The sequence below is a fragment of the Xenopus laevis genome, chromosome 3S (genome assembly GCF_017654675.1).
Source record: "Xenopus laevis strain J_2021 chromosome 3S, Xenopus_laevis_v10.1, whole genome shotgun sequence".
NCBI lineage: Eukaryota > Metazoa > Chordata > Amphibia > Anura > Pipidae > Xenopus > Xenopus laevis.
In genome coordinates, this window is record NC_054376.1 from 106701364 (window position 1) to 106726505 (window position 25142).

The 25142-nt window shown below is 39.8% G+C and overlaps 1 protein-coding gene, 1 long non-coding RNA gene and 8 other non-coding genes across 16 annotated transcripts in view; all 10 read right to left on the reverse strand.

The window, feature by feature from the left end:
* csnk1a1.S (casein kinase 1 alpha 1 S homeolog) overlaps positions 1-677 on the reverse strand; it is a 37727-nt gene extending 37050 nt beyond the window's left edge. For 2 of the 7 annotated variants that reach the window (XM_041587505.1, XM_041587504.1), the window contains exon 1: positions 126-677. In XM_041587505.1, the coding sequence (XP_041443439.1) occupies positions 126-248 (123 nt within the window). In that variant the 5' untranslated portion in view covers positions 249-677. 7 annotated transcript variants of the gene reach the window in all.
* A 6675-nt stretch (positions 678-7352) lies between these two features.
* On the reverse strand, positions 7353-14621 carry LOC108713255. The gene is made up of 10 exons (XR_001935137.1): positions 14449-14621; positions 13197-13241; positions 12067-12120; positions 11824-11854; positions 10814-10896; positions 10574-10620; positions 9479-9523; positions 9220-9262; positions 8336-8373; positions 7353-7597 (listed from the first exon to the last, which is right to left on the reverse strand). It is a non-coding gene; the product is annotated as an uncharacterized LOC108713255 (long non-coding RNA).
* On the reverse strand, positions 8198-8264 carry LOC121402325. Its single transcript, XR_005966756.1, has one exon. It is a non-coding gene; the product is annotated as a small nucleolar RNA SNORD50 (small nucleolar RNA).
* LOC121402327 lies at positions 8447-8514 on the reverse strand. The gene has a single exon (XR_005966758.1). It is a non-coding gene; the product is annotated as a small nucleolar RNA SNORD50 (small nucleolar RNA).
* Positions 9334-9425, reverse strand: LOC121402318. Its single transcript, XR_005966750.1, has one exon. It is a non-coding gene; the product is annotated as a small nucleolar RNA SNORD35 (small nucleolar RNA).
* On the reverse strand, positions 9587-9675 carry LOC121402319. The gene has a single exon (XR_005966751.1). It is a non-coding gene; the product is annotated as a small nucleolar RNA SNORD35 (small nucleolar RNA).
* On the reverse strand, positions 10681-10773 carry LOC121402317. The gene has a single exon (XR_005966749.1). It is a non-coding gene; the product is annotated as a small nucleolar RNA SNORD35 (small nucleolar RNA).
* Positions 11923-11994, reverse strand: LOC121402316. The gene has a single exon (XR_005966748.1). It is a non-coding gene; the product is annotated as a small nucleolar RNA SNORD34 (small nucleolar RNA).
* Positions 13053-13119, reverse strand: LOC121402323. The gene has a single exon (XR_005966755.1). It is a non-coding gene; the product is annotated as a small nucleolar RNA SNORD50 (small nucleolar RNA).
* On the reverse strand, positions 13317-13384 carry LOC121402326. The gene has a single exon (XR_005966757.1). It is a non-coding gene; the product is annotated as a small nucleolar RNA SNORD50 (small nucleolar RNA).
* Positions 14622-25142: the final 10521 nt, after the last annotated feature.

The following is a 25142-nucleotide window of genomic DNA, read 5'->3' on the forward strand; positions in this document are numbered from 1 at the left end:
ACCCAAACTCCCAGAAGCCCACGCGAAGACATCCAGGAACTCGGCGTATTCGCCCTCGGGGGTTCGCCCCACCCCGGCGCAGTGCTACAAGCTATTTACGTGAAACAAACATGTTTTTTTTTTACCTCGCCATTGGTGATATTGATCGCCAGGTAAATGTCTCCAAAGGAGCCAGATCCGATCTTCCGCACGAGCTTATATTTCCCACCGACGATAAACTCGGCTTTGGAGCCGCTGCTGCTCGCCATGATCCGGGGTGGTACCGATTCCCCGGAGGTATAAAGCGGAACAGATTAACAACGGATGCGGCGTGGGGAGACTAGAAGTGACAAAAGCAGATCCTTCCGCACAGGGACAACAGTATCCGCGTTACTTTGAGTTCTTTGTTGTGTTTGGGGGGGGGGGTCACCCGTTTTCGTTCCTTTTTCCGCTCTCAACAACCCCCCGCTCTTTTGCCGCTGCGTATTTCTAATGGCTTCCCGACCCTCAGTCACGGGCTCGTCTATCGACTTCCCAGCCTGTAATACAACCGCAACCCCTCTCCTGATCCTCCTCAAGCCGCCATCTTGTGCTCTCTTCTTCCTGCTCCCCCTCTAGCAGTCTCTCTCGCCACAAAATGCCCTCCTCCGCTCGCGCAATGATCTCTGGGTTCTGGGCTAGGGCTGACGCATACTGCGGGGCGGGGCAATTGTTACGTTTCTCGAGGAAGGACGTAGCGTCACAGTCCCGCCCTCACGCCTTTCGGCCCCATTTGTAGATAGTATAATAATAATAACAAGGCTTGTCGTATCGATATATTCATTCTGTACGCGGTTCAACGTTTATGTGACTACAATTAGACATTTCGTGTAAAAAATTAGAATATACCAGTGTGTTATACTCATTTAGATTTTGTGTTTAAAAAGTAGCGTTTCAGGATTGAATATTTCTGCAAAAACCCTAATAATCCCTCCCTTCCCTTCAACTTCCTGCTCCCTGAATTCCCAGGCTGTGCAGGGGAGCAGCTCACTGCATTGTAGGACAGGAACCAATCAGCAGCTAGCAGGACCTGATAGGGAACTGAAGCATGTTGCGCTTGTGTAACTGCAGGGCTGTGATTGGCTGTCAACCTCCTACTGTGCTTCTTGCAGGGACTGTTAAGAAACGCCCACCCCTCATTTGAAACACAGACAGGGACCAGAGAACATCTATAGGGAGCGCTAATAAAGGGGCTATTTTTAAATATAATATTAATTTTTAGCACCATGTAAAAGCAACACCATATATTACTTATAATTGCCTACATAATTAGGGTTTTTACATTCATCCTATAAGTCTCCTTTAAAGCCACCTCCATTCATTTTAAAGCACACTGAATTCACGTTGATTACCTTGGCGCGCAACATTTCAGTAGCCTTCTCAGTGCCCAGGGTTACCAGTAGGGTTGCCACCTGTCCGGTTTTAACCCGGACAGCCCGGTATTTTGAGGGGTCTAGGCCGGGTCTATACTTCCTGCCCAGTTTTCCGAATAAGGAAAACCAGGCGGGATTCCCTTGATTGACACGGCGATCGGCTGATCGATGCGTCATAGCCCCACCCACTGACGCCACGGGTACGCCCACTGACGTACAACATGGTAGATAATAGGAATAGGTATTTATTTGCTCTCGGGCACCCAGCGTTGGGACTATTGACATTTCGCTTCCACTCCTCGTTGCCTTGGTAACGGGGCAGGCCCACATGCATCCCCCAGGCATTGTGCTAATGTGCTTCCTAGGAACGCAGAGAAGAGTGTTGAGGTGTTGACTGACGCTCCCCTGTCTGTGGCAGCTGTCACTATAGCTCTGACCCAGGGTTGCCAGGTCTAATTTTCAAAGTTGGCCACAAAACCAGCCAAAAACTAGTCAAGAGGCACTTCAAAAATAGCACAATATGTCATGTGCAGTGAAAATTAAATCTAAAAAATATATGTGAAAATAAGCTTTTTTCAAATTTTCCCTGGGACAATGGGACAGATTCGCCCTTCACCAGGGGTATAACTACAGCGGGGGGCCCAGGAGGTAGAGGTGACCCATAAGGCTTTAATACATATAGAGTTTCAATAAATATTGGTAAAACGGGTCAAACTCTAGACATTTTGGTGGCCAGCAGATTTTTGCCCCAAAATTGTCTGAAATTTTCACCTGAAAATGCGAGAATGCTTAAGAGGGACAGTAGACTGGGGTACAGAGCCCGAAATCTGGTAACTCCCAACTTCTACACGCCAGTCCCATTGCAGCCTGGGTAATGTAGTCTTACATTAAACTTGACTGTCTGCAAATTGTTAAACAAAAACTACATTACCAACATGCATTGGGAGACGCAGGCTTGGCACAATAGGACAAGAAAAAACTTTGGCAAGTTTCCAAAGTAAAAAAGAGCCAAAGGCCCAAAAAGTAGCCCAAATCTGTACCTTGGCTCTTTTGTACTTTCAAAACCTGCCTGGGCTTTAAATTAGTAGTACAATTTGGCTGGGAAACCGCCAACCTGGCAACCCTGCTCTGCCCTTCAAAGTCCCTGTTTCGCTATTTAAGCCATAGGGCGAGGGCTCTCTTGGCCACAGCAAACTATTACATTAGTAAAGATTAACAATGCCAATTGACTGGTGCAGAGAATAATCCCTGTCAATCCCATAGAGTGCTTTTACATGCACATTTCTCTATGCCAATATTTTAGGTGTATTTGATTTTAAAGGTAAGATAACAACCCTTTGCTATGATAAATATTACAAATGTTGACTTCTCAGTTAAACCAGAGAAGGGTTAAGTGTTATATTCCAAATATAGGCCCGAGGTCACCTAACCTCTAAATGGCTGCTGCCCCATGAGTTACTGAGCAGCCTGGTACTTTAAGACAGCTAAGCTTTTGGTCCTTATTTCCCCCCTCTCCATGGCTTTCTCTTTTGGCAGTTTAGCTAAGAATGGTTACTGGTTTTTTTTTCTATACACAGAATGAGAAAATATGAAGTACATCATATTAATTAGCATAAAAGCCTGGATTATGAACAGAAAAGGGTCTGGGTAATAAAAAAGTAGCAATAACAATAAATGTGTAATCTTACAGAGCATTTGTATTTAGATGAGGTCAGGGACCCCCATTTGAAAGCTGGAAAGAGTCAGAAGAAGGCAAATAATTCAAAAACTTAAAAAAATTATCAAATTAAGACAAATTGTAAAATTGCTTAGAATTAGCCATTCTTCGAACCACCCCATAATAAATTATTCTGATTAAACCATGTCCAACGCTGCCATCTAGAGTTACTTACAGATATCACAGTTTAAAAGTTACTTTCGTCACTCATATTTTCTTCACTTGTTACAAAAACTATCAGGGTCGGACTGGCCCACCGGGATACCGGGCAAAATCCCAGTGGGCCCCTGTTGCCTAAGGTTCCGCCTGCCTGGTTATCTTATCCACAAAAGACCCTGTGTATTTGGGTGCAAACCTTCAAAGCAAAAGAGCGCAGTGACAAACCCACTGACAGTTATTTTAAATTTACAGTGAAATCTAGCAGCATTGATTGGGTGTCAAGCACATAAATTCACCGCCTGTTTTATCAGGAATCTGAGGGAGTGAGTGCACTGTTATAAGTAGCGGGAATTTTAAGTCCCATAAAAGGGTGCTGTTGCATGAGCAGCAGATTGATTGATGGCCATGCTGTATGGAAAAAATTGCCCAGTTATTCTGTTGTTGAGTGCGTGGGAGCTAAAGTCACACTGGATGGCGGAGGGCCCATGCTGGAAAATTTCTAGCAGGCAAGTTGTGCATATAACGAAGAAGGTTTTAATATTGGAATATTTTCCACCCCTCCTCCCTTGGGCTATCAATGCAGTAACAGAGTAAGGGCTTTAAAGGAACAGTAACACCAACAAATGAAAGTGTATCAAAGGAACAGCAGCTTATTTATATAAACAATAGTAGTGTTTCTGAAGCAAACACAGCAGTTTTGCCAGTGCAGGGCAACATTGCATTATATTTTCATTACTTTAAAACACTTTTATTTTTTGACGTTACTGTTCCTTTAAATTAATAAAAATATAACGCCTGTACTGGTAAAACTGGTTTGTTTGCTTTAGCAACTACAGTATATATTAAAAAGCTTCTGGGTAGCTATGGGGGCAGCCATTCAAAGCTGAAAAATGAGAAAAGGCACAGGATACACAGCTGATAACAGTATACAATAAAATTCTACTTATCTTATGTTATCTATTATCTGTGTTGTGCTTGAATACAGCTATGCATTCTATAACAGTTCATATGAAATCCAACTGTCTTCATTAGGCTATGCGTTCTGTGGATGTTATATATGAAACTGCCAATCCATAAAGCATGCTATGTTTTCTAGGTTATTATACAACTATGGTCATCTTAATATGTGTCCTGAATATTATATATACATTTTACACTGCACTAGTCATGATAATGCAGTACTATACCTTGCCATTCCACTCAAACTGCCTTGTGTATTGTAATATATGGTGCTAGCAATGGATTTAGCCTACTATGTTTTCTGGGTGAATAATACGTAAAACTAGCAATGCAGTATCCAAACTCTTTTTCCAGTGTCTTTCACTGTGTATAATGCACCTGGGGTGTCAGTACCCACTGCTTCACTCTGTAGAAAATCTGGAGGACCACTGCTTAAATACCTCTATTTTCACCAATATATCTTGAAAAAGGGTAGTGTTTATTAACAAGAAAAGCCTAAAATAGAATAAGGCTAAAAATGCTGTATTTTGTTTACTAAACATAAGCATGAACTTACTGCACCACAAAGCCTAATCAAACAAATGATTTATGCTTTCAAAGTTGACCACAGGGGACTGTCAGCTTGTAACTTTGTTAAACATCTTTGCAAGACTAAGACTGTGCACATGCTCAGTGTGGTCTGGGCTGCTTAGGGATCGTCATAAACAAAGCTGCTTGAGTTCTGCATGGCTGGGAAGTAAGGCGGGGGGCTCCCCCTGCTGTTCATAAGTATGATTGTTTCCCTGCTCTGACAATTCCTTTCCACAGCAGTAAATGAAGGGAGAATTTCACTGCATACAGTCAGGTTTCTTATAAAAACAGTACACATTTTTTAATTAAAGTATATTGGAGATAGGTTTCTTTTTCATTAAAGAAAGTAAAAAATTGATTTTATTTTTTTGCCTTTCCTTGTCTTTAAGGGACATAAAGCTGGATGTGGCCTGTTTATTTGGTGCAACATAATTGCAACGGCAATGGTGGTGGATGTGCTTGATCGCAGCCAGGGCCCATGGGGTAAGGTCCTCTGGTGGGCGAAGGGTCCCCAGTGTGACACCAAAGACTAGAGTATTGTTGGGTTCTGTTTAGTGCCTAGCCAGCTTCAGCCAAAATGTGAAATTCTATTCAACGCAATGTAAAATAGAAGATGCTATAGATGCTACTGATACATTAATGCAGACTAGTGTGACTTATCCCCCTTTACATATAATGTTGAAAAGTGTTCATTTAGTACAACCAAGCCTAATCTGGAATACCAACAGCCTTTCCACTGACATTCCCAAATTGTGGGGCATGTATTCCAAAGGAATCCTTGCAAAGAGCAGGCAGTAAACTTAGTTGTGTGGCAATACTCTGCTTTTCCCAGGACTTCCATGACCATGTCAACAAAAATAGCAGTAGTCCAGGACTTTGTAATAAGTGACCTTTCCTTCATCTTACAGCACCAGATGGGCATGACTGCAAAATATCTGGTCTGGTATACTTCCAACAAGCCCTCAGAGCACCATAAGATATGTGGCATCCCACAATGGACTAGTTGAAGAAGACTGCTAGATTAACAATCTAGATTATTTTGTTAAATTTGCACAGAACCCAAGATAGAAAATATAAAGCATGCAAAAGCAGAAAAGCATTCTGAACCCCAGGCCAAACCAAGAAGCTTCAACCAGGCTAAAAGATGCAGGACTTGGCGGATTAACCTTTGTGCCTGCTCTCACTGGGTTTCCCTCATCCCTTGAACGTTACTATCAGAACAAACCAAATGTTTCCTGGCAGAACAAGAAGCCCTTAGGTGTAGACTATGTTCACCTGTACATCAAATGGATCTCATTCAAGGCATGGAATTTTGCTAGACCACCACTCTTGTGATGCTTGGAACCCAACAGAAGTAGGTTATGGAACCAGTTTAGAGGGATTGGTGGTAGTGGAGGGTTGGTCTATGATCAAGGAGTTGGGGGTTTGAGTGATAAATTGGGAGCGAAAGGCATGTCTAAACTGTGGGCTACATTGCCAACATCTGCCATGGGCTTCAAGGTTCTAACATAATGAGTTAAGAGTGATCTGATAAAGTTTGGGGTAGGTACTGGAATTTATCAACTGAAGGTAGCTGGTCCAGGCCAAGGCTATTGAGAAAAATGTGTTGAGTGGAAGCAGCAGTCCTTTGGAGTGGAGGTTTCAATCTCCTCAAGTCAGCCAACTGTAGTGGCTCTGCACACTGGGTTCATTTTGGTGGAAGTTGGAGGATCTGGGGTGTTTGTCAAGGGATAATTTAGACAAACAGTTCAAATCAACCATTAGACAAAGGGGGTCTAGGGGTAATGGACAGTTTATCATTTGGTCAAGTATGGATTCAAATGGCAGTGGCATGTAAATATTGATCAGAGTAAGGGGTTTATTAGCATTTAAGCCATGGCGGATTAGGAATCTTCCATAGTGATCTAAATGGCACTTCAAGAGATAGGCTTTTACAAATTAGCAGACACTCTTCTCAAGCAAGACAAGTGGTGTTGAAGTGCCATTCCACCCATGGTTTTAAGAGAGTGAATTTTTTGGCCCGTAAGGCATTTCTTGCATTTTTAATGGCCCAGTGTTCAGGGTGACAGAAGTGTGCAGCAGTTTCCTGCTGAATAGCACAGAAAACCCAGTGGGCTGCTGGCCATAATTTAGCACTTTAAACCATATTAGGCCAAGATTTTACACAACTCTGCTACATAGCAACTAAAGACCCAACATGCCACTACCTAAGGCCCAGAATCAATTTAGTCATGAGCAGAGTGGGTTGCTTTCATGGAGACTGAACACAAGGCTCTTCGGTGCCAAATTCCAACTCTGGCTCAAGCAGCATGTACATACATTCCATTTAAGTTAAAGTGTAGCCTAATCAAGCTTTATAATTTCACTATTTGATGGTCCATACCTGTATAATTAGCAGTTTTAGAACACTTTAGCATATCAGTTACAAGGAGTTGTTTGTGGAAAATGTAATTATGCACAAAGAATTTGTTTAAAATAAAAAAGTTCACTGAAGAGCAACTAAACTCCAGACTTTAGCCAAGGTCTGGTGGCATGAAATAAAGTGGATATGGACACACTTTTCAATAATTTATTTATACAGCACTAAGATTTACATAGTGATTTACAAATTAGGTCACATCAATCTTGAATTATCCAGGCTACAAAGAAGTGGATTATTTATGTGCAAATATTGTCAGCTACACATCCCAGAAATCCATTTAACACTCATGACTGCTTGAAGTGTTCTAGACACTGAGCGATTATGTAATGCCAGAGAAGAGAATCTGCTCACTCATTTGCCACTCCAATGTTCATGATCCTGTAAAAAATTATTTTAAAATTACAAATTGCATATATTCTCTGCAGAAACAAACTAAGCAGTTGAACCCACTGCTATATTATCACTAGTCAAGTTTGTTATAGACTAAACAACTGTTTGTCAAGTGTGTGTTTCAACCCCCTGCAGAAATTTGCTAAAAAAAAAATTTCCCAATTTACACTAAAAAACCAACTCAAACTAAGGGGGAAGGTGGTTCTTCCAAATAAGCACATACCATGTGTTGTACATTCCTTTCAGTGAAAAAGCAGTTACTTCACAGGGGGTTCTACAGCAAAAGGGGTTGCCAACTCTAGCCACTTAAAATGGGGATTGGTAAAGGGCAAGAACCTGTAAAAGGAGAGTGCCATCTTATGACCAGACAGCACTGGTTGGCAGCCAATGAGCTCAATGTACAAGTGCGGTCTGGGCATGCAGAACATCCCAGAGATCAGGTAAGCTGCGATTAACAAAATGGATATGATTTCTGCTACATGGTGGCAGGCTATGCAGGACCCCCTTTAGAATTTCAAAGGGATAGAAATACAATTTTAAAATACATATTAAGATGTTACTAAACAGAAAAGAATTATTCAGCAATTATGCTCAGCAGTCAGATCCATAATTTTGTCATCAAAGACTCAGGTTCGGGATAGACTCATCACTGCTCATAAAGCTCTCTACAATACCATTTAGAATGCATTAAAATAATCAGAATTTGAGAAGTCAGAGTCAACTCACCATTATGTGAAAACCCGAGTCAGTCTTCATACAAGATGCTGCAAAAATATAAAAAGTATTAAGCTGACAAATAAAGCTTACAGCTTTTTCAGGACATAACAGAAAAGTTAAAACTCAGCAGTCAGATCCATAAGAACATGTCATCACAAGTCAGGTTCGGGATAGACTCATCATAGTCACACAAAACTAGCATTTTCTTTAAATTTTTCAAGCAGACCAAGAGAATAGCTTCCAAGGCAGCAACATAAAATGAGTGATGTGTGCCCGTGATGAGCTTTAAATGGGTTGTTCAGTGATATTCTGAGAATTAGTCTTTTTATTTGTGATTTTTGAATTAGCTTGCTAAGGATTTAGCTTGGTAACCAGACACTGAGTGAGACTGGGAAAAAAAAGGGCCTGAACATAAAGTTTAGTGATACTGACGCATACCTATTACCTATAAAAATAGGAACGTGTGCATCAGTAAATAGAAGCTGCAGTGAAATAAGCTTAAGCTCCCCAAAGCTGCCCCTAGTCTGGTGAAAATTAGTAACAGTGACCCTCTTGACACTATTAAATCTCCATGAGTTGTTTGTCACGCTGGGCTGGGGGCAGTGCTATCCCTTGATAGGCTAATTACAAATTAAAACCAGGACTCTAGCATATGGAGGGATCGCACCACCCCTAGGCCAGCGTAACTGAAACTTGGCAAGATGATTTCAACAGTGTTGGAGGTTTGCCGTTACAAAGGTTAGTCAGGCTGGGGGAGCTTTTAGCTGCATGCAGCTTCAGATACATGTTTATTTTTGTAGGAATGTGTTGTATTGCATTAAGAACCATAAAACTAGCCTTAGAGTGCAATAGGTAGGTACCCCCCACACTTGAAAGGCAAATAAATAACTCACCTTGTAAACAATTCCAGGTATGTATTTTCCCCTCAACTAAAAGCTGTAAAAAAAAAAAATTAAAAAAAAAAGTTTAACAGTTGCCAACAGACCATTAATTTTTTTGGAACACACTTCAAAGCATCAGTAAAGCCATTTGGCAATATCGTCAAAGCCTCGTCACCAAGTGAGGCTTGGAAGACCATCGTGAGTAAACATCATTTGAAGATCTTTGCACCCTGCCTAAACAATGCAAACAGTCACATCAATTCTAACATACCTCTTAATGGAGATTGATCATGATGTTAGGAGCTTTCCAGAACCACTAGAGGGAAAAAACAAAAAAGTGTAACTAAAACAAAACAAAAAAAAAAACCTAACAATCATAAGCTCAGCAATCAGCAAAAGCCATACGGCAGTCTCGTCAAGGCTCTCAAGCTTGGAAGACCATCGTGAGAAAAAAAATCATCATATGCTGCTCAATAAGGAACCTCAGGAGAAATTGTGCTGTTTTTTAAGTCTTTTGCAAATAGACATGCACTGTTTCTAGTCTTTCAGGACCACTACCCCCTTTTTACAAGCCAGTACCTGCTTCTACAAACTTCCCAGGAGGAAGTAGTGATTTTTAGAAATAGTCTGGCTAGTATCTGCTTTTAGCTATAGGCTAAGGGTACCCAGATCTGGTATAAAATGTGTAGGTCTGCACAGCAGATAAGCCGTGTAGAACAGAACAGGTTTGACCCAGGATGACTGAAAATATACCGCCAATTGCTTCTGGGCTACAGACAAACATTCTGAAAAATAAAGATGTTTTCTGAAAAATCTCTGGTACCTTAACATATTTAAGACTATTACAGCTTAGGTCTGAGCTCTGCAGTTTTGATATGGACACTAAAAAGAACGTGACGTATTGGTAACAATGTAGATTGTTTGATCGTTCTGATTTTGTATATATTTTTACTTGAAGTTCCTAAACCTGACTGTTTTGCCAGCCACTGTCCCTTCATCTGTCAGTTTCAAATAGACTTATGCTGCACAAATATGGCAGCACCCTCAGAGGAACATTTGGGTTAGAAAGGTAATGTAAAACCAGACACACTTATTGCAAATTGTATTCAGAGATACATTTCACTTATTGGCTTGGGAAGAAAACAATTGAGCTACTTTGTTTTGATATTTGTGGATCACGTGGGAAGATGAACTGAAAAGGTTCAAAGGCAATACTGAATATTACATCTTATTAGCCAGTTATATCCAGAACTCCCTGAACTGCTGCTGGACATAAACAGATGATCCCACAACATCCATGAGTACAATACTCTATATACAAGACTAAACTATTTACCATGATTAGTACAAAACAGAGCATATTTACCTTTCTATGGTGCCATGGCAGCTGAGCACTCTTCAGGCAATAGGAACCTGTTAAGATAATACATTGTTACTTGTTTGATTTTACACTTGCATTTTAAATAAATGGTATGCAGTGAATCAGTAAAGCCATCTGGCACTTTCGTCAAAACCTCTTCACCTCTGAGGCTTGGAAGACCATCGTGAGTATAAACATCATTTGCACATAAGAGCCATTTGCAGACCTTGTTTAATTGAAACATACCTCTTACTGTATAAATGCAACAGGATTTCCACCAATACATGTGAAAAAGCAGACCATGGTGCAGAATTAATTCCCATTTGGAACTAGAGGGAAAAAATACAATAAATTAAAATTAGAAAAGGACAAGCGTGTTCTCACAAATGGAGTTCTTTGATAGTCATCATATGCTGCAGTAGAGGGCAGGCAAATACAAGCATGATAGAAAGGGGCCCCTAGATTAGCAATATAAATCCCCTACACTGGGCTAATTTCACCAATGTAACGTTTACATGCAAGTACCAGTTCTTTGATGTATTCATATGCTTACAAAAAACTAAAATAGGGCATTTGTTGGCAGTAGGTTTACCTTTATGAAAAAGTTCTCTATTAGTTAAAGATTTTATTTTTTGTGCCAGTGCAGTGTGGACCTGCACCGATTAGGAGAGAAAAGGCATAAGCCAGAGAAGATATTTTGGAGTTATGAAAGATTAGTTCCCTTGATCAATGCAAACTTTTCTCCAGAAGGCAAAATTTTCCAAATTAGGGCCATTCCCTTTGAAGGTATGTTATCTACATAGGGATAGCTACCATTTCTTTCCATGGTAGAGTATTCTGCTTTCAGGGAGTCTATTAAGACAAGAGCTAGGTGTGTGATCATTTCTATTATTTGTAGGTGTGAGCAGCCATACAAGATTTGTAGGAGATTTTATGACACATTTGACACAAAGGGGTTTATTAAACGGAGCCTGTGGCATTAAAAAGGTTCTATGAAAATAGCTTTCCAAATCAGAGACTGGGAATCTCTGGACCACCTGTATAATAATTTCCCACAGATGGGTTTTAGGGTCGTGACAAACTAATTTTGGCTTTGCCAACTTTAGCGTAAAGTGGAAGCTGCCCCCTAAAAGAGCAACAGCACTGGGGAAACCAGCCTAGCAACTGTATCTAATGGGTAAAGTTTGTACCCCAATGAATATTGGAAAAAGGACAAGGAAACAGTTATGATGTGTGGTTGAAAGAAATGAACATACCTGCAGTTCTACCATTTTTCACTGTGGACACCTAGTTGGGAAAAAGCAAAACAATGTAAGAATCAATTTATAAACAAGTCTTAACTTTAATCACATTAGGAATGTCTCAGTCTAAAGATTTTTTACATTTAGATATTCAAACAATGTAGGTAAAAAACATCACTGACATTTGACAGGTAGTACAGCAAATTAGGCAGCAACAAGTCCAGCACCAATACACAACATTTTGGAGTCTCTGCATACCTGGTCACTTTATATATAGACTCCACTTGCATGCCACCTCAACAAAATCCGGCTCTGGAAAAGAAATGGGAATTATAATCAGGCATAGGAAACGCCACAAGGCAAGTTGAGTCCGAGGTTTAAGTCAGCAGATGCTGGTAGGACAAGCGTGCGATTCAGCAGTGCAGCCAATCAATTTAATTGCAGATTACAATGAGGAAGTGTTTCTTTAAAGATTTTACCAGGCTGGATTTTAACTTTATTTGCAGTTCATTGAAAAGGGTACCCCCATTTTGAAAAATATTTCAGCAGGGCTTAGTAGAAAATGATGCTCAATACTTTCTGAACTCCGAAGTTATATTTTATAACACAACTGCACAGATTGAAACAAAGCCATATTATGGTGGCCACACTGCTTATCTGCCCCTGTAGGGGTTCCCTACAGGTCCTCCCAATCAATCAGGCCAAAAATCTGACTGATAAGTCAAGTTTGATTTTCTCCATGTTCCAGGACCACACCGGCTAGTTGATGCTGTCCTGCAACCAGTCAGTGCCCATTCGTAGCATTTTAATCTGGTCATTTGGCCCAATGTTCAGATTCAGCAGATATCACAATAGTGGGCATATCTGGTTGACCCACTCGTTTGGCGACCTCGCCAAATGAGCAGATCTAATAGTATGGCCACCTTTACTCGTAAAAAGTGTATTAAACCCCCAAACACAGTCTAATGCAACCCTGCGCACACTTCTGTATTCTGTTCTTCTACAAAATAGAACAAGTTGAGGAACTGGTTGGATTACTGGAAACTGGGTTGGAGGAAGTGGTCTGTTGTCTAGACTTAAGGTTTCCTTTAAATCAAGCAAATGAAATTAAAATATATATATTTCTGTATTTTTTCTGGAAGTTCAAAATGTCTAACTGAATAGGATTCTCAAAACAGGGGGTGGTAGATTTTTCCTGTTACTCTAAAATCCTTTTGGGCATCTGTATATAACACTAGACATAAAGCTCAGCAGTCAGATCCATATTTGTGTCATCAGAGACTCAGGTTCGGGATAGACTCATCACAGCTTGAGAAGTTTCCCATATTCAAGGCACAAAGAACAAGCAATACTGTCCAAGGACATACTGGATTTAGATATGGACTCACCATTCTTGAAAAGATCAGGATCGACGAAGATTATGGAAGAAAAACCTACAAAAATAAGATTCAAAAATTAGCAGAAGTGCAAGACATTTTTTGCAGTAAAAAAAGTAATTAGGAAGAAGAAACTCAGCAGTCAGATCCATAAGAAAGTGTCATCACAACTCAGGTTCGGGATAGACTCATCATAGTTCACTTCATTTCTTGAGCAAGGAAAATTATGCTTCGGTTTCCCTAAACTACTACAATGAATATGCACTTCCCAGCAGGAATGATGGGATATAAATTCAATGCTAGCTAAAACATCTCAGCCAATAAGAGGTTTGCATTTAAACTTTAAATACTCCCATCAAATTGGATGCTATACATGTGGCAAGTTAAGACCCCATTTTGTTGCAGATGGGAAATCATGCCATAAAGTGTATACCTTTAAGTAACTGCCTAGCTCTTTAAAAGGGGTTGTTCATGTTTGATGCAGAGAAATATTCTGAGACTATTTGCAATTGGTTCATTTTTTTATTTTTGGTTTGAGTTTTTTAGCTTTTTATTAAGCAGCTGTGCAGCTTGCAATTTCAACAATCTGGTTTCTAGGGTCCAGATTGCCCTAGCAACCATGCATTGGTTTGAATAAAAGACTGGACTATGAACAGGAGAGGCCTGAATAGAAAGGAGTATATAAAAAAAAAAGTAAAAATATCAATAAATGTGCTGCCTTATAGAATTTGTTTTTAGACAGGGTCAGTGACCCCCTTTTGAAATCTGGAAAGGGTCAGAAAAAGAGTATTTCAAAAAGCTAATAAATAAGGTTAACAAGACCTTTAATGGGGAACTAATCACGTTGTAACAATCAGAATGAGAGCTGATGAAATAAGATGTATATAGGAAAGGAGAACTCCCAAAAATGATTAAAACCCAAGTCAAGCCACAGGTAAATGAGGATATAACGATATCTAACAGCGATGAAGCGTTACAGTTGCATGCTGGGAGTTGTAGTTCCTAGAAGCCGCACGGCCACGTGTTTGACACTAGTGAAGCCGGCCGCCTTGTGGCAAGACGAGAAATCCCGGAGAAAAGGCATACAACAAGAGACCCAAGCTCTTCTACTTGCCTTGATGGCAGAACAGATTATTCTGTTACCAGACCACGTGAGTTACAACACAGTTCCCAACTCCATCCCCCACCCGCGGTCACAGCCGCTGCCTACAATTGAACAATATATACCGCATTTGCTTTTTACATTTGAACAAAGCACCATTACCTAATTGAACGACTCCATATAATCATATCTGCACGACTTTTTAGGAAGAGAGGCCGCTTTTGCTCCCTTTCCATCTCCACGTTCTCCATCCGCCACACCGCTTCAGTTCCAGACAAGAAGAAGTAAAGAATGACCGTAGCGCTGCCGTCCTTTATATAGGCCTGCATATGTCATCACGCTACGCAACGTGTAATAGAAGGCGGAGAAATAGAAGCAGAGGTGGTTGGCTACAAGAAGGAGGTGGGAGGAGTTAGAATATAAGGGGAAATGTGCCGAGCCTGTGTCTCCCAATGCATGTTGGGTAATTTAGTTTTTGTTTAACAATTGGCCAAGTTTAATGTAAGACTACAATACCCAGCATGCAATGGGACTGAGTTGTGTAGAAGTCAGGAGTTACCAGATTTTGGGATATGTGTCCTGTCACTCTAAGGCAGGGGTCCCCAACATTTTTTAACCATGAGCCACACGCAAGTATAAAATAATGTTGTAGAGCAACACAAGCATGCAAAAAGTTCCTGGGGATTCCTAATAAGGGCTGTGATTGGGTATTGGTAGCCCCTATTTGGAGGAGGCTCTGTTTGGCAGTATACATGGTTTTTATGCAACTAAAGCTTGCATTTAAGTCAGGAATTCAAAAAAGAAGCACCTGCTTGGAGGCCATTGGGAGCAACATCCAAGGGGTCAAAGAGCAACATGTTGCTCACGAGCTACTGGTTGGGGATCACTGCTCTAAGGGTAAAGGCACACAATGGTATTTGGGAGAGATTAGTCGCCCAGCGACAAATCTCTTCTTCGGTGAGACTAATCTCCCCGAACTGCTTTCCCACCGGCTAGAATGTAAATCGCCGGCAGGATGTCACTCGAAGTGCACCACAATGTCTACTCTAGAGGTTGACCTGTTTTACCAATATTTATTGAAATTGTATATGTATTTGGGTCTCATGGGGTTGCTATACCTCCTGGGCCCCCCTCTGTAGTTACGCCCCTAGAGACAGGCAAATCTGTTCCATTTTACTTCATGACAAAATTTGCAAATCAGTGAAAATTTTAAAAAGGCGTATTTTCACATATATTTATTTTTTTTAGATTTTTTTTTTTACTGCACATATTGTGCTATTTTTGGGCTTCTTTTGAAGTGACTCTTGGCTAGTTTTGGGCTGATTTTGTAGCTCATTTTGGCTGGTTTTGAAAATTAGACCTGGCAACCCTGGGGAAAGTAGTGTAAAGAATAAAAGGCAAAGAGTACAGAAAGCACTTTAGGTTGGGCTCTCCAAGGGCAGCGGAATGCGATTGTCCTTATTTTAAGAACACATCTTTTCCGTTCCAACAGTCCTGCTTTTTATACTGCACCCCATGGTCCTGGATTCATCTGTAATTAAATGTTCTGCATTTCTGTTCTTTGCATGCTTTTTGTTTTTTTTTCCCGACAGTCTCTCAGAACGTTTCGTCACAATTTCGAGAGAGAAGACAGACGTTAGGACAAAAAAACAAGTATATGACCAATAGCGCTTCCAGAAAAATACGCAACGACAGAGAAGGCATGAATGGGTTATTTATGATTATCCTAAAAAATATTTCTCATCAGGTTTGTTCACCAAAAAAAATGAATCGATTAACTAGAATAAATGACATATCTTAATTCATTAACTAACGCTACTGCACTATAAATTAATACAAACTGCGACTTAAATGGCAATGTATAGCAGCAATTTATGTGTAATTTCAGAAGTGTTTAGTGTAGTCAATACATTTAGCAATATTTAATGTTTATCATTTTTATAGTCACAATAGGATGAACTATTTTTTTAAAAAAAAATTATGAATTTCTGCACACTTCACTTGTCAATTCAGTTGTAAGTTCAAGTTTGACGGCATTCTATAAGGAAAACCATTCACTGTACGTTGTTGTGCTGTAGTTGTAGCAATAACCCACTATATTAACACTTGCTATTTAGACCAATATGCAGAGAATATCTTAGTGTCGGACTTGGGGGGCCAAGCACTCACCAGGGCTGCAGTTTCAAGGCCCCTCGCTTTTCCATTTTGATACTCAACTAAAGCAGGCCATGAGTGTGCAGATATTGTCGCTGCTTCAATAACAATTTTGCCAGCTAAACAATTGCTTTAAGTTTCAATTCACCCATACTTGGTATCCGCTATGTGAAGAGACATTGATTGTATCTTTGTCATGGAGGCTACAAGATCTGACATATATTGACTGATGGATATCCCAAAAGGCATTAAACCTGAATGATCGTTTAACGATGATTATCTGACTGTGTCATCCACTAACTGATTTCATCACATCACTGGCTTCTCATCTAAACAACAATGTTTATTGTGTTCTGAGGCGGTAAACATTAAGTCGGTACTGCATTTATTCAGCCGAGTGTGTTTTGAAAGTTGGTGCTGGTTACAGTGCTATGTGTTGTAGGGATATTAAACCTAAAATTCGCACTGCTGTTATACGGTCATGGCACAATGAAAATAAAGTCGGTACTGCATTTATGCAACACATAAATGAGATGTATTTCTTTATAATACACAAAAGCCATGAATATCCTGTAAATTATATCCTTATAAACGGTGAGTTCTGATGTCATCAGTTATAAACGGTGAGTTCTGATGTCATTTCTGTCACATGACTCATTGAAATTTGTGTATTATAATAAATAAAGTACCCCCAGTTGTAAAATATGAGAATATTAGAAGTTACCTCGGCGTTCCATGACCTGTATAAAAACACTCTGCCTTCGGCCTTGTGTTTTTATATGGTCATGAAACTCCTCGGTAACTTATAATATCCCTATATTTTACAAAAGGGGGTACTTTATTCACTATATAAATAATAAGACAAGATAGGTATCTTTGAAACTAAGTAGGTTAGGGAGAGTGTCTTAAATGTGGGTGTGGCCTAAGAACATTTTCCATGGCACCACACCACACTACCTGTTCACAGATTTCACTTTGAAAATCTGGTAACTCTAACTTACTATCTTGGTTCTACTTAAAGGAGAACCAAATCCTTTTTATTAAAATCCCCTACCCCCTTCCCTACATAGACCCCCTCCCTCCTTGGGCAAGTGCCCCTGACTCTTTACTTACCCCTTGTTGCAGATTCAGGGCATCAGAATTCAAGGGTGCCATCTTCTTCTCTTCTGTGTTCTTCGGGTCTTCTCCCAGCGATTTGGCAATTTCTGTGGCTTTTGGTGCATGCGCAGTTGTTTGGGACCGGAAAATTGCGCCAACTGTGCATGCGTCGATATGCTGCTCCCTTTCCGAAGAGAAGATATCACCTGTGAACTCTGTTGCCCTGAATCTGCAACGAGGGGTAATTAAAGAGTTAGGGGCATTTACCCAGGGTAACACCTAGGCTGGGGGGGAGCAGGGAGGGGGTTCTATGTAGGGTAGGGGGGGGGTAGGGGATTTTAATAAAAAGGGTTTAATCAGTCCTAAACTTGAGCTATATGTAATCCATTTTCCATAGTGACATATATATGCAGAGTAGCACAGCAGAGCTTAGCGGCAGCCATGTTTTGTATCTTCCGGATCCTCTTCTGTCTCTTCAGTAATTTACTGAGTTTTTCAGCTCCAACAGAGCATGTGCCAAAAACTGAAATATTAGTGGTCGCTTCACAAGGGAATCCAAAACTGCCAAACATGGTGCCCCTGAGCTCTGCTGCGATACTCTGCATATATATAGGTCAGTGTTTCTGCCCCGGAAACTTTTTCTAGTAGAAAACTATGCGGGGAGGATACAGGACCAGTGGAGGATGACCAATGGGCGCTTTTAACTGTAGGGGGGTTTACTTCTCCTTTAATGGGAGCAGAAAGCAGGACTCAAAGATGTCCTAAAATGGATACCGTAAAGGAGGTGTGATTGTCCAGAGATATGTGCTGTGGATCTTAAGCTGGCCATACATCTGATGATTTTCTAATTTGGTGGGCTCGCCAAACATGCAAACCAAAAATCAGCTGGGAAATATCACACTGATAATCACCTAGATTTCTATCGTAGAGGAATTAGAGAGGGCCCATAAAACTTGGTCTGAATTGGCAGTTGAAAGCTGCTCTTTTATGGCCAGCTTAAAGGACCAGTAACATCAAAAAATATTTTTAAAAAATTCGTTAGAAAACAACGAAAAAAAAAACCAAGACAAATTAAAATTTCAAAATTGCAAAGCCTTTATTAAGAAATAACTTACTGAAACTCCACTTCCTGTCCTCTTCTGAAACGGCGATATGGCGACCATCCATAGTGCGGTGCTGGATTTGTCCTCCCTGGCTAGCTCCCATAGGCTTCAGTAAGTTATTTCTTAATAAAGGCTTTGCAATTTTGAAATTTTAATTTGTCTTGGTGTTTTTTTCGTTGTTTTCTAACGAATTTTTAAAAAAATTTTTTTGATGTTACTGGTCCTTTAATACTCCTCTGCCTTTAAATTAATGGGAAAACTCCCACTGAGGACAAGCAGTATCAGCTTCGGTCATCTGGGTGGGACAGAGTAATTGTTCATATTTATTTGTCTCAGTACAGACAATAAATTGCCACAATACTTTTGTATTTGTGCTATAAAGCAAAATAGCCTGAAAATAGGATTTTTTGACAACAAATATAGAGGGTAGATATGTAAGATAAAAAATTGCAATGTTTGCACAAGATCTAGTATCCCATAGCAACCTATAGAAATCTGCAAAAGTTGTTTACTGGTCACCTGGTTGAAAGCAGTTTTTATGACTGAAGATGTCATTCCCCTAGACCAGTAGTTTTACAGGGATTGGTGCATAGATTCAGAACTGATAACATTACTGCGCACCAGGGCCAACCCATAGGCTACACTGCTCCTTGTGTAAAAAGGTAAAGCTTCTCAGGACGGTTTAAATAAACTGGGAAATAGACATTTGCCCAGGGCTCACTAGGACATGGGACCAACACCAGACATTTCATTTGGTATAACTTTTGACAAAAGCATACCCCAGAGATGGCAAGCCCCTCATTTTAAATACCCAGAATACCTCTACTGTATATCCATTTATTTCTTACATTATCTTCATTTTGTCATTTATTTCGTGGCTGTTGGTCCATGACAGAACTAATTGATATCATATTTACATCATTAAAAGACAACTAAACCCCCCATTCCAAAAGCCCCTAAACTTCCTTGCCCCCCTCTCCCTCCCTGAGCCCAAGATGTGAACCCTTTAAAGAAATCTGACCCTTAAATGCAGAGAAGTGCAGCAGAGCTCCCAATAACCAACTTCTGTTGCTTTGTATTGTCTTTGGGTCTCTTTGCCAACACAAAGCTTGTGGGAGCATGCACAGATGGGCCAATAAAATATAAATGCTACATGTATGTTTCAACATGCTAGCAATGTATATACACGTGATTATATTACGTATTATATTATATAGTTCTCTAATGATCAAATGATCTGATAAGATGATATCAGTTATAAACACTATGTTATTTTTGTAAATAATGACTAATGATGAGTGAATTTGTACTGTTTTTATCCACCGAAAAATTAGCGAAAACGCAGGAAAAATTCCGAAACACATTTTTGGTCAGACTTTTTTCTGACCAAAAGACATTTGAGTCTATAGGCGTTTTTTCTCTGTGACTTTTCCATGGTGAAATTTTGTGGAAGTTTTGTGTAAATAGTTGCTGATATCAAAATGTGGAAATGCACAACAAATCCAAATTTCACTGATTACTACCAATGACATTTGTTTTCCTAATGCTCAGTATTACCGTTAAGGAGTCAGTGGAGGGCACTGTTGCTCCTTTCACTTCCTGGGACATTGCAGTAATATTCAAAGAAAGTATTATTTAAGGGGAGGATTTGTTCATGGCATTGCACTTTTTACTGTTTATCACAATATTTGTAAATGCTGCATTTTAAAAAAAAAAAAGAGGGCTTTAAAGCCACAAAGAACAACTGCCGCAATTCAAGGGCTGCCACTGCTCTGGACTGGAGAGAAAGTACAGTATGCAGCCAGTGTTTTAATAGCTGTAGAGCAGGGGTCCCCAACCTTTTTTACTCGTGAGCCACATTTAAATGTAAAAAAGAGTTGGGGAGCAACATAAGCATAAAAAAAGTCCACGGGGATGTCAAAAAAGGGCTGTTATTGGCTGTTTGGTAGCCCCTAAATGGACTGGTAGCCCACAGGAGACTCTTTGGCAGGACACCTGGTTTTTATGCAACCAAACAAGCCTGGAATTCAAAAATAAGCACCTGCTTTGAGGGCACTGGGAGCAACATCCAAGGGGTTGGAGAGCAACATGTTGCTCGCGAGCTACTGGTTGGGGACCACTGCTGTAGAGCATATTGGGTCATTACTGTGACGTATCGTTTAATTAGTTAAGTTGTACGATTTTTAGACTGTGTGTGGATCATCCCAACAATTTTAGTAACATGGTGATTGGTCGTTTAGTCGATTGGACAGGTTAGAAGATTTCTGTCAGCTAACAATAACGATAATTTCTCTGCATGTTTATGTGTTGCATCAATATCAATAGGTGACTGTCACTACTATTTGTTGCCCATTTTTATGGTCATCTTTCATACAATTGCTGTCTGTAAATTCATGTGCAGAACATCATCTGATTTGTTATTTTTACTACAGGGATTGGATCGATTATCCGGAAACCCGTTATCCAAAAAGCTCCGAATTATGAAATGGAGTCTCCCATAGACTCCATTTTATCCAAATAATCCAAATTTTTTTAAAAAAATAATAAAACAGTACTTTGTACTTGATCCAAACTAAGATATAATTAATACTTATTGGAAGCAAAACCAGCCTATTGGGTTTATTTAATGTTTACAAGATTTTCCAGTAGACTTAAGGTATGAAATTATGGAAAGATCCGTTATCCAGAAAACCCCAGGTCCTGAGCATTCTGGATTACAGGATACATACCTGTACTTTATTTAATCTGAGTGGTAGTGGTAGGACGATCGTTCGTCGAATTTAAAGGGATACGGTCATGGGAAAAACATTTTTTTTCAAAATGAATAAGTTAATAGTGCTGCTCCAGCAGATTTCTGCACTGAAATCCATTTCTCAAAAGAGCAAACAGATTTTTTTTATATTCAGTTTTGAAATCTGACAGGGGGCTAGACATATTTTCAATTTCCCAGCTGCCCCAAGTCATGTGACTTGTGCTCTGATAAACTTCAATCACTCTTTACTGCTGTACTGCAAGTTGGAGTGATATCACCCCCTCCCTCCCCCCCCCAGCAGCCAAACAAAAGAACAATGGGAAGGTAAACAGATAGCAGCTCCCTAACACAAGATAACAGCTGCCTGGTAGAACAAAACTCAATAGTAAAAACCCATGTCCCACTGAGACTCCTTCAGTTACATTGAGAAGGAAAAACAGCAGCCTGCCAGAAAGCATTTCTCTCCTAAAGTGCAGGCACAAGTCACATGACTTGGGGCAGCTGGGAAATTGACAAAATGTCTAGCCCCATGTCAGATTTCAAAATTGAATATAAAAAAATCTGTTTGCTCTTTTGAGAAATGGATTTCAGTGCAGAATTCTGCTGGAGTAGCACTATTAACTGATGCGTTTTGAAAAAAACATGTTTACCGATGACAGGATATATCTGCATGTCTATGGCCAGCTTTAACACTATGAAAAGGTGTAATATATTTATTGCCAATACAAGTGATTCACTGAGAAAATTCCACCATTTCACAGCTCTGTGTAAACATTTTTTCAACTTAAAATAAGTTCTTACTTTATGCTCAAGGGAAAAGGTTCAAAAGAGTTTGATGTATGGTCCTGTTATATATAACAATCATATACTATTATACACTTCATAAACTCCTCTTCTGCCATGCAAATGTGTCCAGCCTTTTTTCATACCCCACTATACCCTTTATCAGCTTAATTACTTTTTTTGCACAATTTCTGATTCAATAATGTCACTTTTGAGTGCTAGAGACCACAATCACACTTCATATTGACTTACCAGTCAAATTAAGCCTCTCCTCCCATGAATCTATAGCCATTTTAATAGGCAAACTTTGCTGCCCATACTGCATTGTTTGCTACAGCTTCTACGTCCTTCTCCATCAACAATTCACCTATCTTCCTCGCATTATTTCAAAGTTATTTTATAAAATACAATAAAGGACCTTGGTCTGCATTCAGAATCTGTTATTAGCATCTCAGGTTTTTTTTTTTGTGTGTGAGAACTGTACTCTATTAAAACTTGGCGACTTTGTAGTCCACACCATTAGTATTCTGATGAATATTTTCCAGTGACAAAGTATGTGACTAAGAGCCTTCATACTTATCTGAGATGTGCTGGGTACTGACTCCAATTGAACGACTCTTTAAGAAGCCCCTATTGTGCTCAGCTAGCACAGAGAAAGCTAGCCAGCTAGGCAATAGAAACATTTCAGCAGCAGAACTGGTCTCGAAAAGATTATTCAAATTTCAAGAAAAATGATACCAGGTAAGCAGAAGCTGCATATGTTATTAAGGGGAATCTACTTGCTTATTGTAATATATGCCACAACAAACACTGAATAATGATTGTCTTCTTGCACTTTGCCTTTGCAACTGTTACTAGCAGTGTTAAAATTGTTAGACGCAAATGCTATATAGCAATCACCACCTTTAAATATAGTCTCAGGGTATGTGCCTCTGTAATTGCATAGAATATTGTAAATATGCCCCGTATGTATAGTTATATGTCAGTAAATATACCAGTACTTTTTCTATTATTAGTTAGTATCTGTCAGCCCATGTTAGAGGTTACTGCCTTTTATAATATTATTGTGTTTGTGCTTTTTTGATTATGTGCAAAGGAAGAGCTATAGACAGGTAGGTATCCTAGAATGTAATAAGCAATTAATATGCAGTCTGGTTGCTAGGGTTAATTTGCCTATCAAGGTATCTTGACTTAACAATCATATAGCATTTTATATAGCCCCTTCTTTTATGTTTATTTGTAGCATTTTATATTCTTTATTAATGTTTCCATAACCAGTATATAGCAAGAAATATATAAATAACCTCAGAGAAGTTTTGCATTCATAATTCACAGGATTTAGTGACCTGACTCAGGAGACACTTTGGTTTTTCTCCCAAGTCAAAGGGACTGTGGACTTTGGAGATTCAGACGGTATGTATGGGGGCCTTTTTATTTGTTTTCATATAAACAGTGCTGTTTTAATAATAATACCTGCTCTATGCTTTATTCTTATATTAGACTAGAATGCATACATTAGAATGCATTAGATTAGAATTACATTAGAATTACATTAGACTAGAATGTATTAGATTAGAATGCATAACTTGGAGGTCCATTTATCAGCATGTGCAGGGCCGGAACTAGGGGCAGGCAGGAGAGGCATCCGCCTAGGGCGCAATCATGGGGGGCCCTGCTCACTTTTAAGAGGATTTTTTTTTTAAACCCTGGCTTGTATGGCCTTTAATAGTTTAATAGTTTAATTTTATAAACTGCTTATTTCAACCCCCCTTTTGCCCCATTTTGCACTACCCACCTCCCACTTGGCAGCTGCTAGCACAGGTTAACAGACAGGCCCGGACTGGCAATCTGTGGGTTCTGGCAAATGCCAGAGGGGCTGCTATAAGGTGCCATAGAAAGTCAGTATTAAGTGGGCTGGTGGGGGCTGGGTGGGCCTCTGTGTGTGCTGATTGGGCCTCTGTGTACCTGAAATGCCAGGGCCTATTTTAATTCTCAGTCCGGACCTGTTAACAGATGATTAGGACAATATGATGGATTTTTGGCTGCTGCTGGCACAGGTACATATTTGACATATTTGTTTAATTTTCAGAGTTTTAGAGAAATAAAAAACACGAATGTTTATGGAAGATATTCAACTTGTGAAAAAAATGTAAATGTTAGTAAATAGGCCCACCTGTGTGCATAACATGCAGGGTTTACAAGTTAGCCTTTGTGATACAGTTTTAACATTTTTAAATCACTAGAGAGCTATCTGATGTATGGTTTGGTACCGGAATCTTAAGAGGTGCAAAGAGCATCAGCACTTGGAGCATCAGACTATGAAGCCCTTGTGTCTACCCATAGTGCATAGAAAGCCATATTCTGTGTGCCTTGAACCATATTAAAAGGCTCAGTGGTGTAAGAGAGCCCTGTATGTTACAGCTACTCACTGCTGATACCGATTTTCACTCATAAGAATACTTTATTTCTATTACTGTGTTATTGCTTATTGGCTACTTTGAGGGTATTCTATCCTAAACCTGTAAATAGGGCAGAATTGAATGACCATAATGGCTGTTTGGCTTACAATGCAACATCCTCTCTTCATATTGTAGTTCATTCATAAAAATGTAAATTAAACTTTTACCCCTTTTTCAAATGTATCCACTTTTATAATTTGTTGTCATCAGCCAATTGACATGCCATAGTTCAGGTCCCCAACCTTTTTTTTTTAATGTAAAAACAGTTGGGGAGCAACACAAGCATGACAAAAAGTCCCCTATGTGGACTGGCTTGCCTTGTTTTGGGTTTGGGGGTCTTCTTTATCTTTTGGGTGGGGGACGGGGTGAGAGGTGGTGGGCTCTGGATATTTTGGTTTGGTGGAGGGGAATGGAAGCCAGATTGGACAGAAATAAGACTTTGAAACTGGCTATCCATTGGGTGTTGTTGGAATTGGTGAAGGTGTGGGGAGGGGAGGCAGTATAAAT